Genomic DNA, 26,971 nt, shown 5'->3' on the forward strand with positions numbered 1-26,971 from the left:
CGAACACACTCGATCCGCAGAATTTTTGCGGGAGAGCGAGAAAATCAATACGCGCTAAAATTAGATCTCATAGTATTAACCAATCAAATGGGAGCATTGGTCGTCCTTTGGGATTTGTGATTGGCAGGCTGAACTGTTCAGCTCGCTCCGTTGATTTACTTGAGTGGATTTTTTAATTTATCGTTCCAAGCAAATAAATTAACAGAAACTGGTTTTTCCGCCAATCAGGCTGGGGTTCGTCGACGATCACATGATAGACTTGTCCGGTTTTAACGTGTTAAACCAGTTTATCCAGTCTAATCCAGTCTACTATAGCGGCCAATCCACTGTCTACTAAACAGCTGCTTGAAGTTCAAAGGTGTGCATAATTTTAAGTTAAAACGACGTTGAAAACAGCACAGGCTCACATAAACACATTTATAGAGACGCGAGGCTCGAGAGAAACGTTCAACTCAAAGATGTCAATTGTAGCGGAAAATACTTCAACGACCATAACAACGTACGAAAACAACAACAAGTGGCTCACAATTAAGGGTGAAGTACACGAGCAAAACTTGTCTGATATCATTCGTTTAAATGAAATGCTAAAACCTCATCGTGTGCGATGTTTCCAAGTCGCCGTTGAGCTGTTGGAGGAGCTGGGAATTCCTTATTTCGTATCCGATGGAACACTGCTTGCGATTTACCGCGACCAAGGCAAGATTATCCCTCACGATACAGACACAGACTTGTCCATGTTAGAGGAGGATATGTTCACTGTGTGGAGAAACAGACACCTCCTTCCTGAAGGCTACAGATGGCAGACTGCATGTCCAGTGACAGGCGTAGAATGGTGCGATGAAAACGGCTGCAAACCTTTCGATCCAGCCACAAAGGGTACCAAGAAGTTTAAAATCATCGATACAGCCGACTACTCGCATTATTTAGAATATTTCTCGCACAACCCACTGGTCACAAAACATCACCTGCGCGTGTTTACAGACATGTATACCTATCGACAGTCACACAACGAGCCTTCCATTTTACACGTAAACTGGGCGCGCTGCGGAATGGGGGTCGAGAACAAGCGTTTTGCATACGACTGGATTTTCCCGCGGAAAAAGTACATATTTGAAGGAATTGAATGCTACGGTCCAAACGATCCAGAGAAATGGCTGACAGAATATTATGGCTACCTTGGACGAGATGTATACTTCGATGCCACGACAAAGTTATGGAAGAAAAGAGTGCACTGAAAGCCGGTAAAAGTGGTTAAAGTTTCAAGTCATGAACGCCATTTAGAAATAGACATTTGTGAAGGGGACGTGATGCTACTTTTGAAAGCTGTATATATAACAACAAACTTAACTTAATGGACAGGTAAACTCAGTTACAGTGAAAATTCATAAAGTAAACTGGGTTGCATTTGGTTCGTAAGAAACGAAGACAAAACACTGACAAAATAATAAGCGAATTGGTTTTTCATTTTTTCTACGCCACTGATCTTATTTGCATTTTAGTGGATCTCTACCTTTGCAAAATTAATGCCTCCCGCGTCCATTTACAGTTTTTCAAATCAGCTGTGGACACAACACCTAACAACTTGTCAAGTTTTCCTTCGCCGGGCCAAAAACTCTAAGTGAAATAAAACTTATCCAAAATCTAATTCACTAAACTGTACGAAAAGGCTACTTTCAAATTTGATTCCGCGCAACAGAAATTTATACATTATTTATCATTTAGACTCGATGTGTTTTCGTTTGTTTTTCTCCCATTGAGCTTACGCGGAACCAAGTTTGAATTTTAATATTAAAAGCGTAGATATTGTGGAGTAATAAGTTTAACTCGCCGGGGTTTGCTCTCTGAAATAACACACATGCGTCTGAACTTAAGTTATGATAATATTGTAACAAGACTATCTTCTTTCGTGAGCGAAGAAATGTATTTCTGGCGGCAAACTGTGATATTTCAAAAACTACCGCAATTAGAAACAGGTTCATAAGAACGTTTTGTAAGTGTTGTAAAACCAAAATCAAAGTTATCCCAACAACCAATTACAGCGAACTATAAAAAAGTACAATGAACCAATGGGAAAGCGAAGCAAACAATCACAGCAACAGCCAAGCGCGGGAAAACCGACGCGTGTGTCAAAGTTGTTATGGTCTTGGTAATGCAGCTGATCGGATGCATAGCTGGTGCGCGAGATTTGTTACACAAATCACAGAACATATTAAAGCATTAAAATAAAAAAGCTCCAAAATGTCGAGATAAGGATAATTTTACGCACTAAAACGGCGAATATAATACCTCCTCTATCCATTTTTTTTCCATATTACACTTGTAAAGGTCCTTAGGTAAGGTAAGGTAAGGTAAGATAAAACTTTATTTAAACACGATAATAATTAAAGCTAGTACGTACTTCACCAAAAATAAGCAAAGAATAAGTTTGCAATCAAAGTGCAGATCAAAGCGTTAGATCAGACTGTAATTATTATATTCCTCATCAGTCTTAATGTTGTTTCTTGCCAGCTAATTTTGAGACAGTTCTTTCTATGCCTCTCCGGATATAAGATCTCCCGGTTGTAACACCATCTGAAACACTTCACGACGTTTTATACACCCAGGGTAACAACCAGCATTTTACTGTATCCTAATACTGACCAGGGTGAAGTTTAAATTGAATAAATTGTGAGTTTGTGTTCTAGATTAAGTCAGCTGTAGCCCATAAAAAATCTGAATAAAAACAAACAAAAAACAAATAAAACGTTATTTCAACCACTGCACGAAGCAATGTAATGTACACTAGCTTTTGTCATCGCGGAGCTATTATGATCTTTGTTTTGATTCACCACTTACACTTTAGTACACCCATCATTACCCCTCCCCCCACCCCGCCCCAAACTCATTATTTGGTTTAATTAGACAGACCGCATGCCAACCACTCCCAATATCGGCCAAATTTTGCCCAGAAATCCTGCCATCAAACCAATATATGAAGACATTTGAATTATATTGGCAGCGCCAATTCCCCCATCTCGGTCAAAAAAAATTGGGTGCGTGCCACTTACACTAGAGGAAACCGGAAGTCTAATCCAAACTTCCATTACTATGACTACTACCACGCGAAACTCTATTATCGCATCTTATGAATTCCACTGACTACTTCGTAAACATTAAGCTAATTTCATTTATCTCGGCATGCTTTGAATTGAGAGACAATCTCGTTACAATGATCACCACTTCGAACAGTTAAATGAACAATTACTGTAAGTAATTCTTTTAGTTTTTTTAATTTTTATTTATTTTTATTTTATTTTATTTTTTTGTTATGTTATGTTATTTTCTACTTTACTAGATATCTTAATTAATGAAATAATATGTAATTAAATTTAAGTAGCTTTTGCAATACTACCAAATTCCTATGTAGTCATGCAAATAAAGCTTGTTGTTGTTGTAGTTTAACCCAGTCTACTCTAGCGGCCAATCCACTGTCTACTAAACAGCTGCTTGAGGTTCCAAAACGACGTTGAAAACAGCACAGACTCACATCACCATATTAATAGAGACGCGAGGCTCGATAGAAACGTTCAGCTAAAAAATGTCAATTGTAGCGGAAAATACTTCAACGACCATAACAACATACGAAAACAACAACAAGTGGCTCACAATAAAGGGTGAAGTACACGAGCAAAACTTGTCTGATATCATTCGTTTGAATGAAAAGCTAAAACCTCACCGCGTGCGATGTTTCCAAGTCGCCGTAGAGATGCTGGAGGAGCTGGGAATTCCGTATTTCGTATCCGATGGAACGCTGTTAGCAATTTACCGCGACCAAGGCAAGATTATACCTCACGATACAGACACAGACTTGTCCATGTTAGAGGAGGATATGTACACTGTGTGGAGAAACAGACACCTCCTTCCTGAAGGCTACAGTTGGCAGACAGCGTGTCCAGTGACAGGAGTAGAATGGTGCGATGAAAACGGCTGCAAACCTTTCGATCCAGCCACAAAGGGTACCAAGAAGTTTAAAATCATCGATACAGCCGACTACTCGCATTATTTAGAATATTTCTCGCACAACCCACTGGTCACAAAACATCACCTGCGCGTGTTTACAGACATGTATACCTACCGACAGTCACACAACGACCCTTCCGTTTTACACATAAACTGGGCGCGCTGTGGAATGGGTGTCGAGAACAAGCGTTTTGCATACGACTGGATTTTCCCGCGGAAAAAGTACATATTTGAAGGAATTGAATGCTACGGTCCAAACGATCCAGAGAAGTGGCTGACAGAGTATTATGGCTACCTTGGACGAGATGCGTACTTCGATCCCACGACAAAGTTATGGAAGAAAAGATTTGCTGGAATTCTCCGGCCGCAGGAGCAGTATCCAAGGCAAGTCACAAGGTTGATTTTCTAAAGCTTTAATAATGGTCACAAGTTCACAAAGGTTTCACAGTGTCTTAACTCGAAGCTATACCGATCTGGACTAACACCTAAATTGTTGCGCAAACTCTTATAATTAAAGTGATCAAATTTCACGATGACGTAATATATGCCCCAGTCCCCGACACCCTCCCCCATGTAGGTTCCGAGAAGGGACTAACATGTTTCGTTCGGACTGGGCACAAGCTTCAACTAACAAAACGAATAAATCTATTATAACTAAAATCAATGTTCGCTTTCTCAATGTTGTTTCTTAACGGTCTAATGTCAATGTTCAGGCTGTTCCGTAATTTCTTGTATGCGCACTGCTGCCGCAGCAGCAGCGTCTCTTTGAGGCCTCGCACAGAACTCAGGGGCGGCTGGGTTGAGCCTGGACGTCGGTGGCATCGGAGCACAGTGTATCTCCAGAGGATAAAGGTGTTGGACGGCACGTTCGAGGGTGTCTCTGCCTGTCTTCAGTTTGGCTCCTCTCACGATACCGTCTCTGCCTCTGATTAAGTCGGTGACAACAGCAAGTTTCCAATGATTTCGGTTTTTGTTGTCATCTCGTATATTGACAACATCTCCGGAGTTAGGGTGGGCCGTTTGTTCTCCTCCTGCTCGGCGATGGCTTTCTCGAAGGCCTCTGACGTACTCTGCCGTCCATCGTTTCCACATCACATCTTTGCACTTCAAAAGGAATTTGGCTCGTTTTCGCAGATCCTTATCCTGCACATGATGGGGTTGTAATTCAGGAAGGTTGCTCGGGTTGATGTTCAGCATGGAGTTTGGGGTCAACACAGGAAGTTGGATGTCTTCTTCAAGGTAGCTCAAGGGCCGGTTGTTGAGAGCAACCTCGACATCAAGCACGACTTCTTCTAGCTCTGACCAGCGGAGGGTCCCGTTGCCAATGGTCTTGTAAAATGCATTTTTGAAGAGGCCAATAAGACGTTCGAATTGACCTCCCCACCATGGGGCGCGACTCAGGTTGAAACGCCACTTGATGGCCCGATTGGATGGGAACTCGTGGAATCTTTCATCTTGTTGAACTTTCAGTAACCACTTCTCGGCGGCTTGAAACGTTGAGCCATTGTCGGAATAGATAATTTCTGGTCGCCCTCTTCGAGCCACGAATTCCTTGAGGCTCGCAATAAATTCAGACGTTTCCAAGGATTTTAACAGGTCAAGGTGGACAGCTCTGGTCAGGCTGCATGCATACAATGCCAGGTACGCCTTGCTTTCGGTTTTGGGTTTAGATGTGTAGCGGATCGGTCCAGCGAAATCTACTCCTATTGCTTGGAACGGCCTTGAACCCTCTGTTCTGGTTGTGGGTAGATTTCCTGGCGGCGGGGCTTGATAAGCTTTGGCCCGGAATCTTATGCACCCGTGACAGCTTCCTCTCAGCTTCTTGACTAGGCGTCGTAGCCGGGGTACCCAGTATTTCTCGCGAACCTTAGCCATAGTGAGACCAACCCCTCCATGCAGGGTAGATAGGTGCGAATTGAAGACCAACTTCGCGGTGAAGGGATGGTTGTCTGGCAGATAAATTGGATATTCTCCCATGATGCGTCCTCGGCATTCTAAAACTTGCTGGTCGTTTTCCTGAAGGTTTAGTTGCAGTTTGTCCGCTTGGAAATTGGCTTGCTGCTGTGCTGATTGTTGAGCTTGCTTGATCCACCACAGTTCTTGACGTTGCAATTCATCGGTTGTGATCGGACCACTCTTTCGGTTTCTTGGCTGCGCTCGGCAATTGTGAATAAACCGCCACACCCACGCTCCGATTCGCAGGACTCTTGGTAGTGGGTGGTTGCTAAGCACTTGGTCTAGAACATCGCGTTTAGGGATGGCGATGGAGAGGACTTCTCGTTTCACTTTAGCTTCAGCCATGGTTTCAGGTGTAGGTTCTAGTATTATGTCAGGTGGCCAGTTTGACGCATCACTTAGCCAAGTTGGACCGTGTTTCCAGAGGTTGTTGTTGATCGCATTTCCTCCTCGACTCCCCAGGTCGGCTGGATTGTCTTCAGTTGGGACGTGATGCCACTTGACTTGTTCATGTTGTTGGATCTTGTGCACTCTGTTCGAAACGAACTGTCGATACTCCCCTTGACCTTTGATCCAGTAGAGCGCCACAGTTGAGTCAAGCCAGCAGTGAGCTGTGTGAGGTAGGGAACTTAAGGCTGCTTGCACATTTGTTATCAGGTTCACGGCCATGTGACCTGCGATCAGTTCAAGTCTTGGTATCGTCAGGTTTTTCTTTGCAAGTCTTGACTTCGCGCAAATGAGTTGCAGAGTGAGTCCTTGATCTTGATGGACGACGGCGTAAACTGCAGCACTGACACCCTTCGCACTAGCGTCGCCAAATGCGTGTAGTGTGAGGCTCAGAATCGGTTGATGATAGGGAGAAAGTGCTCGTGGGACTGTGAAGTTCTCGGTGAGTGTGGCATTCCAATCCTTCCAGCGTTTCAGTAAGGGCCCTGGGAGTTGAGTGTCCCATGGTATCTTGCTGTCACAGATGTCACGATAGAGTTGCTTCCCGATAAGTGTCACTGGCGACGCAAGTCCTAGAGGATCGTAGATCTTCGCTAGGTGGGACAGCACGCCTCTCTTGGTTGTTTCGATTTGGCTGCTCTGGAGAATAACGCTGATGATATCTTGCTCTCTATCCCAAGGGAGGCCTAACAGCTTTCCTTCCGACGGTTTTGCCCCTCCAAGTTGCTGTTTGGCGTACGTTAACTCTTCGCACGGTGAGCCACTGTCTGCTTCTAATTCTGGCGCGTTTGAGTGCCATTTGTGAATGGTGAATGTGGCGTCTTTGAATACTTTTGTGGTAATGACTTTCTTTTCTGCAGTGAGTTGGACAGTCTCCCCACCAGTCATTAGATCGTCAACGTACAAGCCATCGCGAATTTCTTTTATCAGCTTAGGGTGTTGACTTTCCCACGTGTCGAGATGCTGGTTAATAACTCCACCGAGGAGGAAGGGCGAGCAAGTCATTCCAAAGAGAGCTCGGGTGAATCGGAGAACGGAGGTATTGCTACTGTTTGGAGGTTTCCAGTGGAAGCGTAGGGAGTCTCTCTCTTCTTTCTTTATGCGAACTTGAAGAAAGGCTTTCTTAAGGTCACCCGTTAGCAGTACTGGGTAGAATCTCGATCTCACTAGGATGTCCCACAGGCGGTTCTGGAGCGGGGGCCCTGGGTGGAGGCAATCATTCAAGGATGGCTGGTTATCTTTCTCTCTTGCTGAGGCGTCGTACACGATTCGTAGCTTGGTACTTTCGGCATTTTCTCTATTCACCCCTTTGTGCGGGACATAGAACTCTTTTCCAGTTGGAGTTTCAGGTGCTGGTTCGACAATTCCCTCTTGTAGTTGATCTTGAATTATGCTGTCATACTCTTCGTATTGACCGTTTCGCTCCAGTTTGCGGATTAGTTGATCCAACCTTCTCTTACTTCCAGCTTCGTTTGTCGGCAGTGTAGGGTGGTTTCCCTTCCATGGCAGCTTTGTTTCATACCAGCCGGCTGGGTTTCTCTCAAGCTGTTCTTTGAACTCTTCGTAGACTGCTTGTTGGTCGTTCTCATGGGTGTCGGCCAGGCCAAGCACGTCCAAGGCACAGAGTTGCTCATAATCCGTTAAAGCTGATTGCGTTAGAAGCATAGGACTACCGACGTCTTCTCTTCCAGGTGACATTAAAGTCCATCCAAGGAGTGTTTTCTCGGCAACAGGTTGTCCAGGTTTTCCCACTCTTTGTGCGGTACTTGTCTTGATTGTGGCGTACTCACTTGCGCCTAAGACTACGTGTATGGGAATTTGAGGTCTTGTATCGTTGTCTTCAATCTTGACACCTTTGAGGTGGCTGTATTTACTTAGCAGAGTCGCATAATTAGGGTTATCGAGTGTCAGGAGTTGAGGCTTATGAACTTTCGTGAGTTCAATGTTCATGTCAAATTTTCCGTCCACTGCTCCAAGGGTCGCTGAATAAATCTCTACGTTGGTGGTTGATGAGCCAAGCATCATGTCTATCCTTTTAGTTGCTGTCTCTTTAGGCCTTTTGTTGAGAAGATTGATAAGTTTAGCCGAGGCGTAAGAGCTTCCGGCGCCGGTGTCAAGTAAAGCATGTGTTTTTATCCCGTCGATTTCCACGAGAACAATTGGATAGACGACTTCTTTGTTTTCAGGTTGATGAGCTGTCAGCACTCCTTCAGTTTTCACTTCCTTTGACAAACCGCAGATTGAAGTATGATGCCGTTTACCACAGGTTTGACATGTTGAGGTACTTTGGCATTCCGATGATTTGTGAGGGCCAGTGCAATTAAAACAAAGCTTCTTCGTGGCCAGAAATTCTTTGCGATCCGCCGGTGAGGTGATTTTGCCACATTCTGATGGTTTGTGGTTATCCGCTTGACAGTAAACACACTTGCGTGGCCTTTTCTGCTGAGTTTGAAACGTGCTGTCTCGTTTCGAATTCTTGTGTTGCGGTGGATCTTCTGTTTTGAAATAGACCATCGGGTTTCGGCGCGTCCATTGGCGAAGTGCTTCGGTAAATTTGACAAAATCCCAGGTTTCCCAGTCAGGATCGTTTCGTACGAGGTCTCCTCTGATTGTTGGTAGTTTCTCGAGCGTCAAGGAAACCATACCATTAACTTCATGAAGCGATTTGAGTGTTTCCAGGGATTGCACGCTGTAGGAAAGCTTTTCGTAGAATTCGTGAATTCTTTTGGGGTTTCCGCCTGGCGTGTATGGCAGGTCAAGAATTTCCTTTACGTAGGCCTTCACAATTTCGCTCTCTTTTCCAAATCGATCTTTAAGGATTGATAAAGCTCTGTTGTAACCTTCGGGTGTTTGCGGCAAAGCTTCGACTGTTTTTCTTACTCTGGCGTCCAGTAACTCACGCAGGTACGTGAATTTGGTAACAGGCGGCACAGTTGTCTTGTCGATAGATTCTGAATATTGGCCCCAGAATCTTGGCCAGTCGGCGTATGTCCCGTTGAACTTGGTAATTACAAGCTTTGGCAGCTTTGCTTGGCTGACAGGCGTTTCCGCGGGCTGGTTTTGGTTTCCGATTTTGAGCTGAAGATCTTCTTGTAATTTAAGCTTTGTCTCGTGAAGTTTTATTTCAAACTGCATCTTCTCTTCTCGCTCTTGGTTTTCTACTTCCATTTTCCGTCTCGCCAACCATTCTTCGAGGTTTTCAATCTGATCATCCGCTACTTCTATTTTTGCCATTATTCCATTATTCCACGCGCTGATTTCTTCATCGCTAACCTTCGCTGTTATCTTCTCCGCTTCGAACGCTCTTCGCGCGTTATCCACTTCTGTTAGTATTTCTTTCAGGTTTGTCAAGTGTCTCGATATCGCAGATCGCTTCCCGCCTTTAAGAACATCGTTGGTTTTCTCTTCGGTCCTTTCGAGTTGCTTTAGTTTCGTTTCGAGGGTAGATTCGGCGTTTGCCATGTTTCGAGGTTAAGGCGTTGGCTTCGTGTTTGTTTAGACGCAAACGAAAAGCACAAGGCAAATTGAGGACGTAAATTATACTCACAATCGTCCCTTCGTGGTCGCCACGTTTGCTGGAATTCTCCGGCCGCAGGAGCAGTATCCAAGGCAAGTCACAAGGTTGATTTTCTAAAGCTTTAATAATGGTCACAAGTTCACAAAGGTTTCACAGTGTCTTAACTCGAAGCTATACCGATCTGGACTAACACCTAAATTGTTGCGCAAACTCTTATAATTAAAGTGATCAAATTTCACGATGACGTAATATATGCCCCAGTCCCCGACAAAGAGTGCACTGAAAGCCGGTAAAAGTGGTTAAAGTTTCAAGTCATGAACGCCATTTAGAAATAGACATTTGTGCAGGGGAAGGGATGCTTCTTTTAAAAGCTGTAAACACACACACAAATATAACAACAAACTTAACTTAATAGACAGGTAAAATATCAGTTACAGTGAAAATTCATGTTGTAAACTGGGTTGCATTTGGTATGCAGGAAACGAAGACAAAATAATAAGCGAATTGGTTTGTCATTTTTTCTACGCCACTGATCTAATTTGCATTTTAGTGGATCTCTACTTTTGCAAAATTAATGTCTCGCGCGTCCGTTTATAGTTTTTCAAATCAGCTCTGGACACAAAACACAACACCTTGCCAAGTTTTCCTTCGCCGGGCCAAGTGAAATAAAGTGAAGTAAAACTTATCCAAAATCTAATTCACTAAACTGTATGAAAAGGCTACTTTCAAATTTGATTCCGCGCAACAAAAGTTTATACATTATTTATCATTCAGTCTCGATGTGTTTTCGTTTGTTTTTCCCACTGAGCTTACGCGGAGCCAAGTTTGAATTTTAATATTAAAAGCGTAGATATTGTGGAGTAATAAGTTTAACTCGCCGGGGTTAAAAGCTCTCTGAAATAACACACATGCGTCTGAACTTAAGTTATGATAATGTTTTATCGTGAGTGAAGAAATGTATTTCTGGCGGCAAACTGTGATATTTCAAAAACTACCGCAATTAGAAACAGGTTCATAAGAACGTTTTATAAGTGTCGTAAAGCCAAAATCAAAGTTATTGCGATAGCCAATCACAGCGAACTATAAAAAAGTACAATGAACCAATGAGAACACGAAGCAAATAATCATAGCAAAAGCCAAGCGCGGGAAAACTGACGCGTGTGTCAAAGTGTGTTAAGGTTTTGGTAATGCAACTGATCGGATGTATAGCTGTTGCGCGAGATTTGTTACACCAATCACAGGGCACATTAAAGCACTCAAATAAAAACAACTCCAAAATGTCGGGATTAGAATAAATTTAACGCACAAAAACGGCGAAATATTTAGACTTCACTTAAAATGTACATGTTATTTTAAACTACCGTAAAATACCGGTTATAAGCCCATCTTTCTACCAACGAAAAAAATAGTCCGCTTATAACACCCTTCCGGATATAATCCCTCCTCAATCCGATATTTTCCATATTACACTTGCAAAGGTCCTTACATAGTTCGTTCTTCTCAAAAAATAAGCAAAGAATAAGTTTGCAAGAAAAAGCGCAGATCAGTGCGTTAGATCAGACTGTAATTATTATATTCCTCATCAGTCTTGATGTAGTCTCTTGTCAGCTCATTTCAAAGCAGTTCTTTCTATGCTTCTTATAAGCCCCTCCGGATATAAGATCTCCCAGTTTTAACACCATCGGAAACACTTCACGACGTTTTATACACCCAGGGTAACAACCAGCATTTTACTGTATCCTAATACTGACCAGGGTGAAGTTTAAATTGAATAAATTGTGAGTTTGTGTTCTAGATTAAGTCAGCTGTAGCCCATAAAAAATCTGAATAAAAACAAACAAAAAACAAATAAAACGTTATTTCAACCACTGCACGAAGCAATGTAATGTACACTAGCTTTTGTCATCGCGGAGCTATTATGATCTTTGTTTTGATTCACCACTTACACTTTAGTACACCCATCATTACCCCTCCCCCCACCCCGCCCCAAACTCATTATTTGGTTTAATTAGACAGACCGCATGCAAACCACTCCCAATATCGGCCAAATTTTGTCCAGAAATCCTGCCATCAAACCAATATATGAAGACATTTGAATTATATTGGCAGCGCCAATTCCCCCATCTCGGTCAAAAAAAATTGGGTGCGTGCCACTTACACTAGAGGAAACCGGAAGTCTAATCCAAACTTCCATTACTATGACTACTACCACGCGAAACTCTATTATCGCATCTTATGAATTCCACTGACTACTTCGTAAACATTAAGCTAATTTCATTTATCTCGGCATGCTTTGAATTGAGAGACAATCTCGTTACAATGATCACCACTTCGAACAGTTAAATGAACAATTACTGTAAGTAATTCTTTTAGTTTTTTTAATTTTTATTTATTTTTATTTTATTTTATTTTTTTGTTATGTTATGTTATTTTCTACTTTACTAGATATCTTAATTAATGAAATAATATGTAATTAAATTTAAGTAGCTTTTGCAATACTACCAAATTCCTATGTAGTCATGCAAATAAAGCTTGTTGTTGTTGTAGTTTAACCCAGTCTACTCTAGCGGCCAATCCACTGTCTACTAAACAGCTGCTTGAGGTTCCAAAACGACGTTGAAAACAGCACAGACTCACATCACCATATTAATAGAGACGCGAGGCTCGATAGAAACGTTCAGCTAAAAAATGTCAATTGTAGCGGAAAATACTTCAACGACCATAACAACATACGAAAACAACAACAAGTGGCTCACAATAAAGGGTGAAGTACACGAGCAAAACTTGTCTGATATCATTCGTTTGAATGAAAAGCTAAAACCTCACCGCGTGCGATGTTTCCAAGTCGCCGTAGAGATGCTGGAGGAGCTGGGAATTCCGTATTTCGTATCCGATGGAACGCTGTTAGCAATTTACCGCGACCAAGGCAAGATTATACCTCACGATACAGACACAGACTTGTCCATGTTAGAGGAGGATATGTACACTGTGTGGAGAAACAGACACCTCCTTCCTGAAGGCTACAGATGGCAGACAGCCTGTCCAGTGACAGGCGTGGAATGGTGCGATGAAAACGGCTGCAAACCTTTCGATCCAGCCACAAAGGGTACCAAGAAGTTTAAAATCATTGATACAGCCGACTACTCGCATTATTTAGAATATTTCTCGCACAACCCACTGGTCACAAAACATCACCTGCGCGTGTTTACAGACATGTATACCTACCGACAGTCACACAACGAGCCTTCCATTTTACACGTAAACTGGGCGCGCTGTGGAATGGGTGTCGAGAACAAGCGATTTGCATACGACTGGATTTTCCCGCGGAAAAAGTACATATTTGAAGGAATTGAATGCTACGGTCCAAACGATCCAGAGAAGTGGCTGACAGAATATTATGGCTACCTTGGACGAGATGTATACTTCGATCGTACGACAAAGTTATGGAAGAAGTGCACTTAAAGCCGGCAAAAGTGGTTAAATTTCCAAGTCACGAACGCCATTTAGAAATGGCCATGCTTAATTCATAAATAGAAATTTGTGCCGGGAAGTGATGCTTCTTTTAAAAGCTGTAAACGCACACACAAATATACATGTAAAATATCAGTAACAATGGTAATTCATGTTGTAATTTGGGTTGCATTTGCCCGGAAGGAAACGAAGACAATATAATAAGCGAATAAGCGATATCGGAGTTCCGAAAACACATGCGTGAGTCGGGATCAAAGCATATATATATATATTCATGAAAGAGAACAAAGGAAAGATAATGAATTATTTTCCCGCTCTACTGACTTGCCTTTGTCCACTTTCACGAATAATGGATTTTATCCCGACGCGCGCATTTGTTATAAGAAGTCCGAATATCGTTTATTGGTTTTTCATTTTTTCTACGCCACTGATCTAATTTACATTTCAGTGGATCTCTACCTTTGCAAAATTAATGCCTCCAGCGACCATTTACAGATTTTCCAATCAGCTCTGGACACAACACCTTAAACCTTGTTAAGTTTCCTTCTACGGACCAAGTAACCTAGGTGAAATAAAACTTATCCAAAATCTAATTCACTAAACTAAACATGAACAAAATAAGTTCCTTTTTCAACACAGTCATTTTACTAGTGTGTCATCAACAAAATGAGTTCCCTTTTCACCACAGTCATTTTACTAGCGTATGATTAACAAAATGAGTTCCCTTTTCACTACAGTCATTTTACTAGCGTATCATCAACAAAATGACTTCCCTTTTAACCACAGTCATTTTACTAGTGTAACAACAACAAAATGAGTTCCTTTTTCATCACAGTCATTTTACTAGTGTAACAACAACAAAATGAGTTCCCTTTTCACCACAGTCATTTTAGTAGCGTAACACAACCATAATGCGTAACACCAACAAAATGAGTTCCCTTTTCACAACAGTCATTTTACTAGCGTAACACCAACAAAATGAGTTCTTTTTTCAAAACAGTCATTTTACTAGTGTAACACCAACAAAATGAGCTTTTTTTTCACCACAGTCATTTTAGTAGCGTAACACAACCATAATGCGTAACACCAACAAAATGAGTTCCCTTTTCACAACAGTCATTTTACTAGCGTAACACCAACAAAATGAGTTCTTTTTTTCAAAACAGTCATTTTACTAGTGTAACACCAACAAAATGAGCTCTTTTTTCACCACAGTCATTTTATTAGCGTAACACCAACAAAATGAGTTCCCTTTTCACCACAGTCATTTTACTAGCGTAACACCAACAAAATGAGTTCCCTTTTCACCAAAGTCATTTTACTAGCGTAACACAACCAAAATGAGTTCCCTTTTCACCACAGTCATTTTACTAGCGTAACACCAACAAAGTGAGTTCCCTTTTCAAAACAGACAACTTACTAGCGTAACACAACCAAAATGAGTTCCCTTTTCACCACAGTCATTTTACTAGCGTAACACAAACAAAATGAGTTCTTTTTTCACCACAGTCATTTTACTAGCTTAACATCAACAAAATGAGTTCCCTTTTCGCCACAGTCATTTTACTAGCGTAACACCAAAATGAGTTCCCTTTTCACCACAGTCATTTTACTAGCATAACACCAACAAAATGAGTTCCCTTTTCACCACAGTCATTTTACTGGCGTAAAAGCGTCATTTTACTAGCGTAGCGCAACAAAAATGAGCAACATCAAAAAATGAGTTCCCTTTTCGCCACAGTCATTTTACTAGCGTAACACCAAAATGAGTTCCCTTTTCAAAACAGTCATTTTACTAGCGTAACACGAAAAAAATGCGTAACATTACCAAAATGAGTTCCCTTTTCATCACAGTCATTTTACTAGCGTAACACCAAAATGAGTTCCCTTTTCACCACTGTCATTTTACTAGCGTAACATTACCAAAATGAGTTTCCTTTTCACCAAAGTCATTTTACTAGCGTAACACAACCAAAATGAGTTCTTTTTTCACCTCAGTCATTTTACTAGCTTAACATTAAGAAAATGAGTTCCCTTTTCACCACAGTCATTTTACTAGCTTAACATCAACAAAATGAGTTCCCTTTTCACCACAGTCATTTTACTACCGTAACACCAACAAAATGAGTTCTTTTTTCACCACAGTCATTTTACTACCGTAACACCAAAATGAGTTCCCTTCTCACCACAGTCATTTTACTAGCGTAACACCACAAAAATGCGTCACACCAAAATGAGTTCCCTTTTCACCACAGTCATTTTACTAGCGTAACACAACAAATGAGTTGCCTTTTCACCACAGTCATTTTACTAGCGTAAAACCAAAATGAGTTCCCTTTTAACCACAGTCATTTTACTAGAGCAACACCAACAAAATGAGCTCCCTTTTCACGATAGTCATTTTACTAGCGTAACACAACAAAAATGTGTAACACCAAGAAAACGAGTTCCCTTTTCATCACAGTCAGTTTACTAGCGTAACACCAAAATGAGTTCCCTTTTCACCAAAATCATTTTACTAGCGTAACACGAACAAAAGGAGTTCCCTTTTCACCACTGTCATTTTACAAGCGTAACACCAAAATGAGTTCCCTTTTCTCCACAGTCATTTTACTAGCGTAACACCAAAATGAGTTCCCTTTTCACCACAGTCATTTTACTAGCGTGACACAAAAATGAGTTCCCTTTTAACCACTGTCATTTTACTAGCGTAACACCAAAAGGAGTTCCCTTTTCACCACAGACATTTTACTAGTGTAACACCCAAATGAGTTCCCTTTTCACCACTGTCATTTTACTACCGTAACACCAACAAAATGAGTTCTTTTTTCACCACAGTCATTTTACTAGCGTAACACACAAATGAGTTCCCTTCTCACCACAGTCATTTTACTAGCGTAACAATACAAAAATGCGTCACACCAAAATGAGTTCCCTTTTCACCACAGTCATTTTACTAGTGTAACACCAAAATGAGTTCCCTTTTCACCACTGTCATTTTACTAGCGTAACACCAAAATGAGTTCCCTTTTCACCACAGTCATTTTACTAGTGTAACACCCAAATGAGTTCCTTTTTCACCACAGTCATTTTACTAGCGTAACATTCCCAAAATGAATTCCCTTTTTACCACAGTCATTTTACTACTGTAACACCAAAATGAGTTCTCTTTTCACCACAATCATTTTGCTAGCGCATCACCAACAAAATGAGTTCCCTTTTCACCACAGTCATTTTACTAGCGTAACATTACCAAAAAGAATTCCCTTTTTACCACAATCATTTTACTAGCGCATCACCAACAACAAAAATGCGTAACACCACCAAAACGAGTTCCCTTTGCACTACAGTCATTTAATTAGCGTAACACCAAAATGAGTTCCCTTTTCACCAAAATCACTTTACTAGCGTAACACGAACAAAATAAGTTCCCTTTTCACCACTGTCATTTTACAAGCGTAACACTAAAATGAGTTCCCTTTTCAGCACAGTCATTTTACTAGCGTAAAACCAAAATGAGTTCCCTTTTCACCACAGTCATTTTACTAGAGTAACACCAAAATGAGTTCCCTTTTCACCACAATCATCTTATTAGCGCATCACCACCAAAATGAGTTCCCTTTTTACCACAGTCATTTTACTACCGTAACACCAAAATGAGTTCCCTTTTCACCAGAATCATTTTACTAGCGCATCACCAACAAAATGAGTTCCCTTTTCACCACAGTCATTTTACTACCGTAACACCAACAAAATGAGTTCTTTTTTCACCACAGTCATTTTACTACCGTAACACCAAAATGAGTTCCCTTCTCACCACAGTCATTTTACTAGCGTAACACCACAAAAATGCGTCACACCAAAATGAGTTCCCTTTTCACCACAGTCATTTTACTAGCGTAACACAACAAATGAGTTGCCTTTTCACCACAGTCATTTTACAAGCGTAAAACCAAAATGAGTTCCCTTTTAACCACAGTCATTTTACTAGAGCAACACCAACAAAATGAGCTCCCTTTTCACGATAGTCATTTTACTAGCGTAACACAACAAAAATGTGTAACACCAAGAAAACGAGTTCCCTTTTCATCACAGTCAGTTTACTAGCGTAACACCAAAATGAGTTCCCTTTTCACCAAAATCATTTTACTAGCGTAACACGAACAAAAGGAGTTCCCTTTTCACCACTGTCATTTTACAAGCGTAACACCAAAATGAGTTCCCTTTTCTCCACAGTCATTTTACTAGCGTAACACCAAAATGAGTTCCCTTTTCACCACAGTCATTTTACTAGCGTGACACAAAAATGAGTTCCCTTTTAACCACTGTCATTTTACTAGCGTAACACCAAAAGGAGTTCCCTTTTCACCACAGACATTTTACTAGTGTAACACACAAATGAGTTCCCTTTTCACCACTGTCATTTTACTACCGTAACACCAACAAAATGAGTTCTTTTTTCACCACAGTCATTTTACTAGCGTAAAACACAAATGAGTTCCCTACTCACCACAGTCATTTTACTAGCGTAACAATACAAAAATGCGTCACACCAAAATGAGTTCCCTTTTCACCACAGTCATTTTACTAGTGTAACACCAAAATGAGTTCCCTTTTCACCACTGTCATTTTACTAGCGTAACACCAAAATGAGTTCCCTTTTCACCACAGTCATTTTACTAGTGTAACACCCAAATGAGTTCCTTTTTCACCACAGTCATTTTACTAGCGTAACATTCCCAAAATGAATTCCCTTTTTACCACAGTCATTTTACTACTGTAACACCAAAATGAGTTCTCTTTTCACCACAATCATTTTACTAGCGCATCACCAACAAAATGAGTTCCCTTTTCACCACAGTCATTTTACTAGCGTAACATTACCAAAAAGAATTCCCTTTTTACCACAATCATTTTACTAGCGCATCACCAACAACAAAAATGCGTAACACCACCAAAACGAGTTCCCTTTTCACTACAGTCATTTAATTAGCGTAACACCAATATGAGTTCCCTTTTCACCAAAATCACTTTACTAGCGTAACACGAACAAAATAAGTTCCCTTTTCACCACTGTCATTTTACAAGCGTAACACTAAAATGAGTTCCCTTTTCAGCACAGTCATTTTACTAGCGTAAAACCAAAATGAGTTCCCTTTTCACCACAGTCATTTTACTAGAGTAACACCAAAATGAGTTCCCTTTTCACCACAATCATCTTATTAGCGCATCACCACCAAAATGAGTTCCCTTTTTACCACAGTCATTTTACTACCGTAACACCAAAATGAGTTCCCTTTTCACCAGAATCATTTTACTAGCGCATCACCAACAAAATGAGTTCCCTTTTCACCACAGTCATTTTACTAGCGTAACACCAAATGAGTTCCCTTTTCACCACAGTAATTGTACTAGTGTAACACCAAAATGAGTTCCCTTTTCACCACAGTCATTTTACTAGTGTATCATTACAAAAATGAATTCCCTTTTTACCACAATCATTTTACTAGCGCATCACCAACAAAATGAGTTCCCTTTTCACCACGGTCATTTTACTAGCGTAACACCAAAATGTGTTCCCTTTTCACCACAGTAATTGTACTAGCGTAACACCAAAATGAGTTCCCTTTTTACCACAGTCATTTTACTACCGTAACACAAAAATGGGTCCACTTTTCACCACAATCATTTTACTAGCGCATCACCAACAAAATGAGTTCCCTTTTCACCACAGTCATTTTACTAGCGTAACACCAAAATGAGTTTTCTTTTCACCACAGTCATTTTACTAGCGTAACACCAAAATGAGTTCCCTTTTCACCACAGTCATTTTACTACCGTAACACCAACAAAATGAGTTCCCTTTTCACCACAGTCATTTTACTAGCGTAACATTACCAAAATGAATTTCCTTTTTATCACAATCAATTTACTAGCGCATCACCAACAAAATGAGTTCCCTTTTCACCACAGTCATTTTACTAGTGTAACACCCAACTGAGTTCCCTTTTCACCACAGTCATTTTACTAGCCTAACATTACCAAAATGAATTCCCTTTTTACCACAATCATTTTACCAGCGCATCACCAACAAAATGAGTTCCCTTTTCACCACAGTCATTTTACTAGCGTAACACCAAAATGAGTTCCCTTTTTTACCACAGTCATTTTACTACTGTAACACCAAAATGAGTTCCCTTTTCACCACAATCATTTTACTAGCGCATCACCAACAAAATGAGTTCCCTTTTCACCACAGTCATTTTACTAGCGTAAAACCAAAATGAGTTCCCTTTTTACCACAGTCATTTTACTAGCGTAACATTACCAAAATGAGTTCCCTTTTTACCACAATCACTTTACTAGCGCATCACCAACAACAAAAATGCGTAACACCAAGAAAACGAGTTCCCTTTTCACCACAGTCATTTTACTAGCGTAACACCAAAATGAGTTCCCTTTTCACCAAAATCATTTTACTAGCGTACCACGAACAAAATGAGTTCCCTTTTCACCACTGTCATTTTACAAGCGTAAAACCAAAATGAGTTCCCTTTTCACCACAGTCATTTTACTAGCGTAACACAACAAAAATACGTAACACCAAATTGAGTTCCCTTTTCACCACAATCATCTTATTAGCGCATCACCACCAAAATGAGTTCCCTTTTTACCACAGTCATTTTACTACCGTAACACCAAAATGAGTTCCCTTTTCACAACAATCATTTTACTAGCGCATCACCAACAACAAAAATGCGTAACACCAAGAAAACGAGTTCCCTTTTCACCACAGTCATTTTACTAGCGTAACACCAAATGAGTTCCCTTTTCATCACAGTCATTTTACTAGCGTAACACCAAAATGAGTTCCCTTTTCACCAAAGTCATTTTACTAGCGTACCACGAACAAAATGAGTTCTCTTTTCACCACTGTCATTTTACAAGCGTAAAACCAAAATGAGTTCCCTTTTCACCACAGTCATTTTACTAGCGTAACACCAAATGAGTTCCCTTTTCATCATAGTCATTTTACTAGCGTAACACCAAAATGAGTTCCCTTTTCACCAAAGTCATTTTACTAGCGTAACACGAACAAAAGGAGTTCCCTTTTCACCACTGTCATTTTACAAGCGTAACACCAAAATGAGTTCCCTTTTCACCACAGTCATTTTACTAGCGTAACACCACAATGAGTTTCCTTTTCACCACAGTCATTTTTCTAGCGTGACACGAAAATGAGTTCCCTTTTAACCACTGTCATTTTACTAGCGTAACACCAAAAGGAGTTAACTTTTCACCACTGTCATTTTACTAGGGTAACACCAAAATGAGTTCCCTTTTCACCACAGTCATTTTACTAGTGTAACACCAAAATGAGTTCCCTTTTCACCACTGTCATTTTACTAGCGTAACACCAAAATGAGTTCCCTTTTCACAACTGTCATTTTACTAGCGTAACACCCAAATGAGTTTCCTTTTCACCACAGTCATGTTACTAGCGTAACATTACCAAAATGAATTCCCTTTTTACCACAATCATTTTACCAGCGCATCACCACCAAAATGAGTTCCCTTTTCACCACAGTCATTTTACTAGCGTAACACCAAAATGAGTTCCCTTTTTTCCACAGTCATTTTACTACTGTAACACCAAAATGAGTTCCCTTTTCACCACAATCATTTTACTAGCGCATCACCAACCAAAAGAGTTCCCTTTTCACCACAGTCATTTTACTAGCGTAACACAAAAATGAGTTTTCTTTTCACCAAAATCACTTTAGTAGCGTAACACGAACAAAATGAGTTCCCTTTACACCACTGTCATTTTACAAGCGTAACACTAAAATGAGTTCCCTTTTCACCACAGTCATTTTACTAGCGTAAAACCAAAATGAGTTCCCTTTTCACCACTGTCATTTTACAAGCGTAACACTAAAATGAGTTCCCTTTTCACCACAGTCATTTTAGTAGCATATAACAGCCAAAGTGAGTTGCCTTTTCACGGCAGTCATTTACTAGCAAATTGCCGCCAATGCAGTGAGTTCCCTTTTCACCACATTCATTTTAATAGCATATAACAGCCAAAGAGAGTTCCATTTTCACGGCGGTCATTTACTAGCAAATTGCCGCCAATGAAATGAGATCCCTTTTAACCACAGTCATTTTAGTAGCATATAACAGCCAAAGTGAGTTGCCTTTTCACGGCCCTCATTTACTAGCAAATTTCCGCCACTGAAATGTGTTCCCTTTTCACCACAGTCATTTTGGTAGCATATGACAGCCAAAGTGAGTTCCCTTTTCACGGCAGTCATTTACTAGCAAATTGCCGCCACTGAAATGAGTTCCCTTTTCACCACATTCATTATAGTAGCATAAAACAGCCAAAGTGAGTTCTCTTTTCACGGCAGTCATTTACTAGCAAATTGCCGCCACAGAAATGAGTTCCCTTTTCACCACAGTCATTTTAGTAGCATATAACAGCAAAAGTGAGTTCCCATTTCACGGCCGTCATTTACTAGCAAATTGCCGCCACTGAAGTGAGTTCCCTTTGCACTACAGTCATTTTAGTAGCATATAACACCCAAAGTGAGTTCCCTTTTCACGGCAGTCATTTACTAGCAAATCGCCGCCACTAAAATGAGTTCCGTTTTCACCACGTCATTTTAGTAGCATATAACAGCCAAAGTGAGTTCCCTTTGCACGGCAGTCATTTACTAGCAAATTGCCGCCACTGAAGTGAGTTCCCTTTTCACCACAGTCATTTTAGTAGCAAATAACAGCCAAAGTGAGTTGCCTTTTCACGGAAGTCATTTACTAGCAAATTTCCGCCACTGAAGTGAGTTCCCTTTTCACCACAGTCATTTTGGTAGCATATAACAGCCAAACTGAGTTCCTTTTTCACGGCAGTCATTTACTAGCAAATTGCCGCCACTGAAATGAGTTCCCTTTTCACCACATTCATTATAGTAGCATATAACAGCCAAAGTGAGTTCCGTTTTCACGGCAGTCATTTACTAGCAAATTGCCGCCACTGAAATGAGTTCCGTTTTAACCAGTCATTTTAGTAGCATATAACAGCCAAAGTGAGTTCCCTTTTCACAGCAGTCATTTACTATCAAATTGCCGCCACTGAAGTGAGTTCTCTTTTCACCACGGTCATTTTAGTAGAATATAACAGCCAGAGTGAGTTCCTTTTTCACAGCAGTCATTTACTAGCCAATTGCCGCCACAGAAATAAGTTCCCTTTTCACCACAGTCATTTTAGTAGTATATAACAGCCAAAGTGAGTTCCCTTTTCACGGCAGTCATTTACTAGCAAATTGCCGCCACTAAAGTGAGTTCCCTTTTCACAACTGTCATTTTAGTAGCATATAACAGCTAAAGTGAGTTCCCTTTTCACGGCAGTCATTTACCAGCAAATTGCCGCCACTGAAGTGAGTTCTCTTTTCACCACGGTCATTTTAGTAGAATATAACAGCCAAAGTGAGTTCCCTTTTCACGGCAGTCATTTACTAGCAAATTGCCGTCACTGAAGTGAGTTCCCTTTTCACCACAGTCATTTTAGTAGCATATAACAGCCAAAGTGAGTTCCCTTTTCACAGCAGTCATTTACTAGCAAATTGCCGCCACTGAAGTGAGTTCCCTTTTCACCACTGTCATTTTAGTAGCATATAACAGTTAAAGTGAGTTCCCTTTTCACGGCAGTCATTTACTAGCGAATTGCCGTCACTGAAGTGAGCTCCCTTTTCACCACAGTCATTTTAGTAGCATATAACAGCCAAAGTGATTTCCCTTTTCACGGAATTCATTTACTAGCAAATTGCCGCCAGTGAAAAGAGTTCCCTTTTCACCACAGTCATTTTAGTAGCATATAACAGCCAAAGTGAGTTCCTTTTTCACGGCATTCATTTACTAGCAAATTGCCGCCACTGAAGTGAGTTCCCTTTGCACTACAGTCATTTTAGTAGCATATAACAGCCAAAGTGAGTTCCCTTTTCACGGCAGTCATTTACTAGCAAATCGCCGCCACTAAAATGAGTTCCGTTTTCACTACGTCATTTTAGTAGCATATAACAGCCAAAGTGAGTTCCCTTTGCACGGCAGTCATTTAATAGCAAATTGCCGTCACTGAAGTGAGTTCCCTTTTCACCACAGTCATTTTAGTAGCAAATAACAGCCAAAGTGAGTTGCCTTTTCACGGAAGTCATTTACTAGCAAATTTCCGCCACTGAAGTGAGTTCCCTTTTCACCACAGTCATTTTGGTAGCATATAACAGCCAAACTGAGTTCCCTTTTCACGGCAGTCATTTACTAGCAAATTGCCGCCACTGAAATGAGTTCCCTTTTCACCACATTCATTATAGTAGCATATAACAGCCAAAGTGAGTTCCGTTTTCACGGCAGTCATTTACTAGCAAATTGCCGCCACTGAAATGAGTTCCCTTTTAATCAGTCATTTTAGTAGCATATAACAGCCAAAGTGAGTTCCCTTTTCACGGCAGTCATTTACTAGCAAATTGCCGCCACTGAAATGAGTTTCCTTTTCACTCACAATTGACCTCGCTCCCAATGTGTGGCTTCAATAGCTCAGTTGGTAGAGCATCGCACCGGTATCGCGGAGGTCACGGGTTCGAATCCCGTTGAAGCCCTGAATTTTTTTCAGGCTTCTTTATTCCAATTGCTTAAATTGGAAATTCACTGCGACGATCATTTGTCACTTTCATTAACATCCGCAGTTCATATATGAATCATTTCATATACATTACATCACAGTCATTTTAGTAGCATATAACAGCCAAAGTGAGTTCCCTTTTCACGGCAGTCATTTACTAGCAAATTGCCGTCACTGAAGTGAGTTCCCTTTTCACCACAGTCATTTTAGTAGCATATAACAGCCAAAGTGAGTTCCCTTTTCACGGCAGTCATTTACTAGCAAATTGCCGCCAGTGAAATGTGTTCCCTTTTCACAACAGTCATTTTAGTAGCATATAACAGCTAAAGTGAGTTCCCTTTTCACAGCAGTCATTTACAGTCATTTACTAGGAAATTGCCGTCACTGAAGTGAGCTCCCTTTTCACCACACTCATTTTAGTAGCATATAACAGCCAAAGTGAGTTGTTTTTTCACGAAAGTCATTTACTAGCAAATTGCCGCCACAGGAATAACTTCCCTTTTCACCACAGTCATTTTAGTAGCATATAACAGCTAAAGTGAGTTCCCTTTTCACGGCAGTCGTTTACTAGCAATTTGCCGCCACTGAAATGAGTTCCCTTTTCACCACAGTCATTTTAGTAGCATATAACAGCCAAAGTGAGTTCCCTTTTCACGGCAGTTATTTACTAGCAAATTGCCGCCACTGAAATGAGTTCCCTTTTCACCACAGTCATTTTAGTAGCATATAACAGCCAAAGTGAGTTCCGTTTTCACGGCAGTCATTTACTAGCAAATTGCCGTCACTGAAGTGAGTTCAATTTTCACCACAGTCATTTTAGTAGCATATAAAAGCTAAAGTGAGTTCCCTTTTCACGGCAGTCATTTACTAGCAAATTGCCGCCACTGAAACGAGTTCCCTTTTCACCACAGTCATTTTAGTATTATATAACAGCCAAAGTGAGTTCCCTTTTCACGGCAGTCATTTGCTAGCAAATTGCCGCCAGTGAAATGAGTTCCCTTTTCACCACAGTCATTTTAGTAGCATATAACAGCCAAAGTGAGTTTCCTTTTCACGGCAGTCACTTACTAGCAAATTTCCGCCTCTGAAGTGAGTTCCCTTTTCACCACAGTCATTTTAGTAGCATATAACAGCCAAAGTGAGTTTCCTTTTCACGTCAGTCATTTTCTAGCAAATTGCCGCCACTGAAATGAGTTCCTTTTTAACCACAGTCATTTTAATAGCATATAACAGCCAGTCATTTACTACCAAATTGCCGCCGCTGAAGTGAGTTCCCTTTTCACCACAGTCATTTTAGTAGCATATAACAGCCAAAGTGGGTTCCCTTTTCACGGCAGTCACTTACTACCAAATTTCCGCCTCTGAAGTGGTTTCCCTTTTCACCACAGTCATTTTAGTAGCATATAAAAGCCAAAGTGAGTTCCCTTTTCACGGCAGTCATTTACTAGCAAATTGCCGCCACTGAAATGAGTTCCCTTTTCACCACAGTCATTTTAGTAGCATATAACAGCCAAAGTGAGTTGCCTTTTCACGGCAGTCATTCACTAGCAAATTGCCGCCACTGAAATGAGTTCCCTTTTCACAACAGTCATTTTAATAGCATATAACAGCCAAAGTGAGTTCCCTTTTTACGGCAGTCATTTACTAGCAAATTGCCGCCATGGCAGTGAGGTCCCTTTTCACCACAGTCATTTTAGTAGCATATAACAGCCAAAGTGAGTTTCCTTTTCACGTCAGTCACTTACTAGCAAATTTCCGCCTCTGAAGTGAGTTCCCTTTTCACCACAGTCATTTTAGTAGCATATAACAGCCAAAGTGAGTTCCTATTCACGGCAGTCATTTACTAGCAAATTGCCGCCACTGAAATGAGTTCCCTTTTAACCACAGTCATTTTAGTAGCATATAACAGCCAAAGTGAGTTCCCTTTTCACGGCAGTCATTTTCTAGCAAATTGCCGCCACTGAAATGAGTTTCCTTTTCACCACAGTCATTTTAGTAACATATAACAGCCAAAGTGGGTTCCCTTTTCACGGCAGTCACTTTCTAGCAAATTTCCGCCTCTGAAGTGAGTTCCCTTTTCAGCACAGTCATTTTAGTAGCATATAACAGCCAAAGTGAGTCCCCTTTTCACGCCAGTCATTTACTAGCAAATTGCCGCCACTGAAATGAGTTCCCTTTTCACCACAGTCATTTTAGTAGCATATAACAGCCAAAGTGAGTTCCCTTTTCACGGCAGTCATTTACTAGCAAATTGCCGCCACTGAAATGAGTTCCCTTTTAACCACAGTCATTTTAGTAGCATATAACAGCCAAAGTGAGTTCCCTTTTCACGGCAGTCATTTACTAGCAAATTGCCGCCACTGAAATGAGTTCCCTTTTTACCACAGTCATTTTAGTAACATATAACAGACAAAGTGGGTTCCCTTTTCACGGCAGTCACTTACTAGCAAATTTCCGCCTCTGAAGTGAGTTCCCTTTTCACCACAGTCATTTTAGTAGCATATAACAGCCAAAGTGAGTTCCCTTTTCACGGCAGTCATTTACTAGCAAATTGCCGCCACGGAAATGAGTTCCCTTTTCACCACAGTCATTTTAGTAGCATATAACAGCCAAAGTGGGTTCCCTTTTCACGGCAGTCATTTACTAGCAAATTGCCGCCACTGAAATGAGTTCCCTTTTCACGACAGTCATTTTAGTAGCGTATAACAGCCAAAGTGAGTTCCCTTTTCACGGCAGTCATTTACTAGCAAATTGCCGCCACTGGAATGAGTTCCCTTTTCACCACAGTCATTTTAGAAGCATATAACAGCCAAAGTGAGTTCCTATTCACGGCAGTCATTTACTAGCAAATTGCGGCCACGGCAGTGAGTTCCCTTTTCACCACAGTCACTTCAGTAGCATATAAC

The 26,971-nt window shown here is 40.8% G+C and overlaps 4 protein-coding genes across 4 annotated transcripts; 3 read left to right on the forward strand and 1 right to left on the reverse strand.

Annotated features, from left to right (window-relative positions):
* The first annotated feature begins 458 nt into the window (after positions 1-458).
* Positions 459-1,235, forward strand: LOC144628801 (uncharacterized). The gene has a single exon (XM_078486915.1). The coding sequence runs from the start codon at positions 459-461 to the stop codon at positions 1,233-1,235; it is 777 nt and encodes a 258-aa protein (XP_078343041.1).
* Positions 1,236-3,577: 2,342 nt separating this feature from the next.
* Positions 3,578-4,408, forward strand: LOC144628802 (uncharacterized). The gene has a single exon (XM_078486916.1). It carries the CDS (start codon positions 3,578-3,580, stop codon positions 4,406-4,408), a length of 831 nt encoding a protein of 276 aa, XP_078343042.1.
* Positions 4,352-9,052, reverse strand: LOC144628016 (uncharacterized). The gene is made up of 2 exons (XM_078486069.1): positions 6,879-9,052; positions 4,352-5,666 (listed from the first exon to the last, which is right to left on the reverse strand). Exons 1-2 carry the CDS (start codon positions 9,043-9,045, stop codon positions 4,702-4,704), a joined length of 3,132 nt encoding a protein of 1,043 aa, XP_078342195.1. The 5' UTR covers positions 9,046-9,052; the 3' UTR covers positions 4,352-4,701.
* A 3,555-nt stretch (positions 9,053-12,607) lies between these two features.
* LOC144628803 (uncharacterized) lies at positions 12,608-13,381 on the forward strand. The gene has a single exon (XM_078486917.1). The coding sequence runs from the start codon at positions 12,608-12,610 to the stop codon at positions 13,379-13,381; it is 774 nt and encodes a 257-aa protein (XP_078343043.1).
* The last annotated feature ends 13,590 nt before the right edge of the window (positions 13,382-26,971 follow it).

Source organism: Oculina patagonica, chromosome 10, assembly GCF_052425735.1.
Source record: "Oculina patagonica isolate OP01 chromosome 10, crgOcupat, whole genome shotgun sequence".
Lineage (NCBI taxonomy): Eukaryota > Metazoa > Cnidaria > Anthozoa > Scleractinia > Oculinidae > Oculina > Oculina patagonica.

Coding starts and splice junctions, on each gene's coding strand:
- LOC144628016 (XM_078486069.1), bottom strand. CDS start 9,045: ATGGTTTCCTTGACGCTCGAGAAACTACCAACAATCAGAGGAGACCTC. Junction 5,667..6,878: donor TCAACTCCCAGGGCCCTTAC/TGAAACGCTGGA, acceptor GCTACACATCTA/AACCCAAAACCGAAAGCAAG.
- LOC144628803 (XM_078486917.1), top strand. CDS start 12,608: ATGTCAATTGTAGCGGAAAATACTTCAACGACCATAACAACATACGAA.
- LOC144628802 (XM_078486916.1), top strand. CDS start 3,578: ATGTCAATTGTAGCGGAAAATACTTCAACGACCATAACAACATACGAA.
- LOC144628801 (XM_078486915.1), top strand. CDS start 459: ATGTCAATTGTAGCGGAAAATACTTCAACGACCATAACAACGTACGAA.